The 7,609-nt window shown below is 45.4% G+C and overlaps 1 protein-coding gene across 3 annotated transcripts in view; it reads left to right on the forward strand.

The window, feature by feature from the left end:
* The window catches only part of AFF2 (ALF transcription elongation factor 2), a 499,541-nt gene extending 493,700 nt beyond the window's left edge, over positions 1–5,841 (forward strand). For all 3 annotated transcript variants that reach the window (XM_049704394.1, XM_033416854.2, XM_049704395.1), the window contains one exon: positions 1,266–5,841. In XM_049704394.1, coding sequence (XP_049560351.1) covers positions 1,266–1,387 — 122 coding nt within the window. In that variant the 3' untranslated portion in view covers positions 1,388–5,841. The remainder of the gene's footprint in view (positions 1–1,265) is intronic.
* Positions 5,842–7,609: the final 1,768 nt, after the last annotated feature.

Raw genomic sequence — 7,609 nt, forward strand, 5'->3', positions numbered from 1 at the left:
GGGGACATCCCACTCACGTTCACTCGACAACAACTGGGTCCTTTAACATCTCCCTTAATATTGTATTACGGAAGAGAGTGTTTTCAATGCCCAAAGTAAGACTCTGGTCCCACTGCTTAGTAGTAAGGCCTCAGTGCCATTCCTTCCCCGAGTCAGCTGGAGGGGAATCGGCCAGGCAGTCTTACCATCCGTGTGCCGGGGGGCAGGGGGAAGTGCTATGCGACAGATCCTTACAGGTCATTTTCCTTCCCTAAAGGAGTAAGACTTACCAAACTGGATGCCTCCTAGACATTTATCTGGCCTTAGAGGCCGATGGCGCTAATGGCTGTCTAGGCTCACCAGCTGTATCTACGTCAAGGCAAGAAGCATCGATACTCAGTTCATTTAGACAAAAGGAAAAGAGAATATTTTCAATTCCATAATGCATAGAATGAAAAACAGCTTGGTATCATATAGACCATGGCTCCCTACCATTTTGTGTATAAAGACCCCTTTCTAACTATAAATTTAGAATATATAAAAATATAAATTCCAGGGCTTCCCTGGTGGCACAGTGGTTGAGAGTCCGCCTCCCGATGCAGGGGACACGGGTTCGTGCCCTGGTCCGGGAAGATCCCACGTGCCGCGGAGTGGCTGGGCCCGTGAGCCATGGCCGCTGAGCCTGCGCGTCCGGAGCCTGTGCTCCGCCACGGGAAAGGCCACAACAGTGAGAGGCCCGCGTACCGCAAAACAAAAACAAAAACAAAAATATAAATTCCATATTTTATATAAAATATATTTAGATACATTTTATTTTAGATACGTAATGTTATGTGTATATTTTCAATACATAAATATATGTTTCTATAAACATATATAAATATTTAGACAAATATATTTTATAGGTACTATATGCATACTGGGATATGTGTGTGTGTGTGTCTCACAGACCTCCACAGGATTGTAATGTACTCTTAGAATCTGTCGTCTGAGAAAATATATGGTGATTTGAAAAAACTTACTATGAATGAACAGATTTGAATGAATTTGTGTTTTCTTAACCACAGTAACACAGACTTGATTTATGCTGTAGAGCTTGGGGCGCTAACTAAAGATTAAAATAGTAGAGCTTGACATCCATATGGAGTTTGGGTCACCTAGTAGGTACTCTGGACACTTGTGTCGAAAGAATGAATGAACGAACAACGGATAACTTGTCCAACGCCCGCGTGGTTGTGGTCCTGCTGTCGTTCAAAGGCCTGACCGAGGTCTGCTCTGATTTTCAGAATTCTTTGGCGATCTGGACACGTTGATGGGGCCCCTGACCCAGCACAGCAGCATGACCAATCTCGTCCGCTACGTTCGCCAGGGACTGTGCTGGCTGCGCATCGACGCCCACTTGTTGTAGTGGGGTGCGCCCCCGTCTCCAGCACTGGTGGAACTCCACTCATTTGGGAAAATTCTCTTTGATTATGTTTGTTTTTATGCTTCTTTTGATATCTGTGAAAAACAGAAGTCATTGTAAGTGGACACTACACCTTGAGCAGTGTATCTTTTATCACTTAGTCATTTTTCAGTATTTTATATGCATTTCACAGATCCCACCATCCTTTTGTGCTTGATGGAATGACACAGTCCCTACAGTATTGTTTTAAGTCCACACTACCCACAACAAAGAATGGAAAGCAATTGTGAGAACAGGTTCCTGAGAAGTGAAACGGAATGTCATATATAGACATATATATATATGTGTGTGTGTGTGTGTGTGTGTGTCTATATATGAACGCAGGCACAGAGGACCTGCAAAGATTCATATTTTCAGCAATAGCCATTCCCCAAACTGCACTCTTCTGTCCGGACAAGAACATACTTCAGAATCCTTTGTTAAACTTTTGGGGTTCCCACAGACTCAGTTTTCAGATGAGAATTTTCATTGTCGAAACCCACTGGTTAGATGTTGTAGCAACATCAGAAAGTCAAATTTAAGAAAATTAATGAGCACGGCAATGCCACTCTGAAATGCAGCCAGAGGACTTTTTAGTTAGTATCCCTTTCCTGATTCCCTATTTGAAAAACTTCAAGGATGAGAAGGAGTGGCAAGATTGATGTCGACAACGTTAAGGCATCAGCTGGCATAAATATTTTTGAACTCCGTGATTTGAAGCGTAAATCCTCACCCAGCATTCTCTTTGTGTAAAGCTCTCCCTTGGAGGGCCGTTCAGTCAGTGCACGCCCTCGTAGCCTAAACGCTACACTCCAGTTTTAGAGATGAGAGACGGGAGGGGTCTGGAAACCGTCCAGGGAATGCACACCTCTGCCTCTTTTGCAGTTGGTTGGCGGGGTCTACAACTGGCAGGACTTTTTTTTTTTTTATTGTGCTTTGCTCAGATCTCTGGAAACGAAAGTCAAGTTGTCACTACCTAGAAGTAATCATATACAGTTTGCTTCCTAGTGGCTTTAAAATCTGGACTTCCCCAAGTATTATCCCCATTTTCTATTTTACCGGGTTTCTTTTTCACTTCTTCCTGTTTTCTTCTACCTTTCTTTTCCTTTTTCTTTTCTTTCTTTTTTTTGGGGGGGGTGCTCATTAGCTTTTGACGGAAATACAATCACTGGTTTTATTCAAGTCTATATTAGCTTGAATCATTTCCATGAAAATTCCGAAGAAAACTTCAAACTCTCTAAGTAGTAGCTAATCTTCTAACAAAAAAAATGAGTCTCGGGGTCATGCTTCACCCTAGGGTGGTTTTCACAGAGCCCTGAACATTGGGAACAGTTCCCTTGATTTGGAGATATTTCTGCATCAGTTGCGACTATCCCCACCCCTTTATGATCCTCTGCGTTCATTTTATGTCCCTAAACATCACAATGTAAATATCATCTTTGGTGTTCCAGCTCACTAGAAGAATTCCCCACACGTAGTAAAAACTATCCCTACGTTAGTTCCTTGTAATTACCTGCCGGTATCTAATTCCACATAGCCCTTCATCTGCTGAGTTATTGGATTCTCTTCACTGAGTTATGACCAGATAAATAATAGATATACACACACATGAAAGATGCAAACTTGTATGATTTTGAAAGCAAGTCACGCAAGTCTGTGATAAGAACGGCAAGGGATCACTCCGCACTCTCATTGTCAAGGTTAGCTGTATCCCCAGTTGCAAAAGAGCCAGACTTGAGCTCCGCTCTGGTCATCTCTGAGTTGAAGGCCCTTTGTTGTATCATAAGGGCTGTGGAAGTTGTCCTCCAATGGCTGAGGCCACGTTGTGAAAAGCTGACAGCTGGGAGCGTCCCAGCAGCTGAACCAGCACTTTTCATGCTCCCGGTACGGTTGAGCTGGACGTTGGCAGTCTCAGCGTCAACCCTCACACACGCAGACACACACACACAGACCAATGAAACCCGAGAGAATCTTTTCTGAGCCTCTTAAGTGAGGAAAATGATCCTATGAACGACTCCGGACACCCAAGGTGGGTGTCACCTATGCAAATGAAGCTGATGGCTCTGCAGTGACTCAAGGTCTCTGTGTGTTTTCCACGGCTTATCAGGTAGAGTGCCTGACTATGACTATATGATGAAGCCCGCTGGCTTGCCTTGCAAGTTCAACCTAGACCACAATCCTAGACCATCATGGATTTAGGAGTAGATTCTTCTTGAAATTCAACCTCTGGAAAGTAGACATTAGGATGCTAGGGGCAGTTTCCCGGGGAAACTACCATATTGCCTCATGAATGAAAGACTCGTAGCTCTAGTTTCAGTGCGTCATCATATCTACATGGCACACAGCACGGAAGCAGCAGAGCATCCTGCCTGCTGCCTGGTGTGTCACCCCTGGTGGCTAAATGTAAAGTGTGTGCCAACTCAGTGGCACAATGACCAAATCTGACAGGCGAGCTCAGGATCACCACCTGATGGTTTAGCAGAGACCCATTTGTAAAGCAGCTTAGTAACCAATTAAACGCGGAGGATGAATTACCTTCCTCTCCCTGGAGGTGGGACGTCTTTCGGTTTCCTGATTAAGGACTGTTGCTGTTTTCTAGGCACTCTATTCATCACATTGTAAATGGTGATGTGTGTCGTAGGTGTGCAGCTATTTGAGGGATTGAGGGATTTTGTCAAGTAGGTCTCGTCGGTGTACCAGTTTGTGGGAGGGATACAAGACACGTGGATGGTGGTGAGAGATCCTGCCTCGAGACTTGGATGGAGGCTTGGTGAGACGCATCTCACGATAAGCACATGGAGTTAGGGTAACGGGCAGAGAAACGGGCAGGTCCACCTGAGCGAGCAAGTACACAGAAGGATCTCAGCCCTGCCAACGGGACCCCCGTAGGGCCACCACTATGCCTTCACTTGTCACCCAAGCTCCAACCACAGAGAGTTTGACAAGTTTGTGTTATGATGTTGGCTTGGCTTCGTATTTTAATTAACCTTGGATTTTTTAGTGGTTTTGTCATATTACTGTCTGAGTTTGGTAGGTAGGATTAATTTGAAAAGAGTATACTAGTGTGGTCCTCGGGGTAGGATTTAGCCGTGAGCATGTTGTTAGCCAGCCTGTAGACTGTTAATGACTTAATAATGTCATTGGGAAAATACTAGTAGTTTTCTATTTGGATGACAGAATTGGAAAAGCAGATTAGCTGCTGATAACTTTTCAAAGGCTTGAGATTGGGATGCCTTTTTTCCACGTAATGACATCAAACGATTCAAATCTCCAATCAATAACCAAGTTGCTTGATTCAAAACCATTGGCTAAAATGTGTTTTGTTGAGTTTCCAAATGGTGGGTTTTCCTTTGGACATCACCTTGCTAGATTGCATTGGATTGGGTCTTCAGTGGGAAGATACTTGTCCTCTCGGTATCTTTCCCAGAGCTATCTAATTTGGATTGTGTTTTATTCAAATTCGCATCCCGGAGGTTGAAGTTGGAAAATGAAGTTGGAAAGCATTTCTGAAGGCAGAATTGATTTAGCTGTGAGGGAGGAGCCCTCACGTACTTCTCAACAGACATGATAAAATTTCACCTGCGTGAGTGGCAGGTGGGAGACAGCAAACTGGATCACTGGGTAGGACTACTCAGTAAGGCAATGAACTGCTTGCTTAGAGAGGCATCACTCTCCCCATGGAGAAAATGTGTGGCGAGACACTAGAGCTACACAACATTGAATGGATGGGTCGATTCCGTGCCCCCAAATTCAGTTCTGTGGGGAACAAATATGGCGCCCGTTGTCGCTTGCTCTATTATGCGACTGGCGAACTAAATTCTTCTTGGTTGTCGTTGTCGTTGTCGTTGTTGTTGTTCTCATTCCCACTTGCACAGCTTTATTCTCATGATGGAACTCCGATTCATTTGCTCTTCAGTGTTTGCAAACTCCAGCGACAGAACTGGCATCTGTGTATTGATGATCAACAGTGAGTGACCCTGGCAGGAGGCTAATCGGATAGGCTGGTCTCAGACATTAATCCTACCATCTGATATTTTCGGGGAAAGAAAAAGTATGAGTTCCCTTTCCGTTCCCCTCCTCACAAGTCTAGAAACCCCCTTTCCCAAGAGCATCACGTTTCCCTCTGTAATCCATCAACTCAAAGCAAATTGCATTGTGGGGAGGGCCGAGGCGGGTGGGGCCGGGGGTAGCGGGTAGGGAAGCCCTTCCAGTCCAGGCTGCAGTTCTCGCCCCTTTCTGCTTCTGACCTGAGAGGGTAATAACTCCTTCATCAGGCTCACAATGGGTTTAGGGGACACGGAACTGCTGTTCCGATCCATGATCAATCATCGTTCTTCTAAGAGATTGGAGCTTTGCTGTTTCATTAACTGTGCAGTGTAGACTAATGGTGTTTAATAAAAATCATTCAAAATTTCAAACTCTTTTGCCAGTGACCTCAATTTTGTTGGCTCTTTGATTCATACCAGACTCTGCGGAGGGAAGGGGGAGGCCCAGGAAGCCTGCTACCAGGCCCCTGGCAGGATGCTGTGGGGAGCACCCCCAGGGCCCACCAGCGCTTGCTGGTGAGCTGCCGCATGCAGACCAGCTGGGAACCCTCCTGAAGAAAGAATGCCCCCGTGGACGCTTGCAGCTGTGGCTAGCCTGTTCCTACCGAGGGAATCATTATTCTCCAGCCTCTGCAGCACGAAGCCAGCTGCCAGATCAGGACCTTAATCGGAATTGCAGGCACTTGACCTGTTTGGTTCTGGTCCACATCGCTCTCGTAGCTACCAAATAGGGGAAACATCTCAGAGCCTAGAGCCCAGCAGGGCGCGGAAGGCTAGCCAAATGCACCCCAGAAGCACATGCCCTTCTGAGGTCCTGCGGTACTTGGTGACATCAGTGGAAGAGGAGCCCCTGGGCAGGAAGCAGCCTTGGGGAAACCCCCAAAGAGACTGGGTTGGTACCATGTTGCCCAGATACAGAACTAGCTTCTCCTTTGATCTGCCCGGCATGCTACCGCTGGTCTACTGCTCAAACGTTTAACAAGCTCTCTGAGAACAGAAAGCACTTGATTTGTAGCATTTGCCAATCTCCATGGTGTAACTGCTCCCACCATGGCTAATTTCCAGCTACTAGGATGTCACTGAACACAGAGTTGGGAAGAGATGTACGCAAAGTTGGGAGTACACAGTACTGATCGCAGCCAGTCAAAGAGGGCTCGGATTTCACAGTTATGTTCTATGGACACACACACACACACACACACACACACACACACACACACACACTTTAATGACAAACTATTACATCATTTTCAAGTATGAGTCAATCCTCTGGGAAATGTAGATAGGTTTTTTTTGCTTGTTTGTTTTTTACATCTTTATTGGAGTATAACTGCTTTACAATGGTGTGTTAGTTTCTGCTTTATAACAAAGTGAATCAGTTATACATATACATATGTTCCCATATCTCCTCCCTCTTGCATCTCCCTCCCACCCTCCCTATCCCACCCCTCTAGGTGGTCACAAAGCACCGAGCTGATCTCCCTGTGCTATGCGGCTGCTTCCCACTAGCTATTTTACGTTTGGTAGTGTATATATGTCCATGCCTCTCTCTTGCTTTGTCCCAGCTTACCCTTGCCCCTCCCCGTGTCCTCAAGTCCATTCGCTAGTAGGTCTGTGTCTTTATTCCTGTCTTACCCCAAGGTTCTTCATGACATTTATTTTTTTCTTAGATTCCATATATATGTGTTAGCATACGGTATTTGTCTTTCTCTTTCTGACTTACTTCACTCTGTATGACAGACTCTGGGTCCATCCACCTCACTACACATAACTCAGTTTCGTTTCCTTTTATGGCTGAGTAATATTCCATTGTATATATGTGCCACATCTTCTTTATCCATTCATCCGATGATGGACACTTAGCTTGTTTCCATCTCCGGGCTATTGTAAATAGAGCTGCAATGAACATTTTGGTACATGACTCTTTTTGAATTTTGGTTTTCTCAGGGTATATGCCCAGTAGTGGGATTGCTGGGTCATGTGGTAGTTCTATTTGTAGATTTTTAAGGAACCTCCATACTGTTCTCCACAGTGGCTGTATCAATTGATGAGGCCCTGGAGGTGTGGGTTTTAAGCTGGAAGGGAAGAGGCCCTCTTGAGCCCAAAGCATAGATGCATCAGCGGGGGTGAGTGGGTCATC

Source organism: Orcinus orca, chromosome X (assembly GCF_937001465.1).
Source record: "Orcinus orca chromosome X, mOrcOrc1.1, whole genome shotgun sequence".
Classification (NCBI taxonomy): domain Eukaryota; kingdom Metazoa; phylum Chordata; class Mammalia; order Artiodactyla; family Delphinidae; genus Orcinus; species Orcinus orca.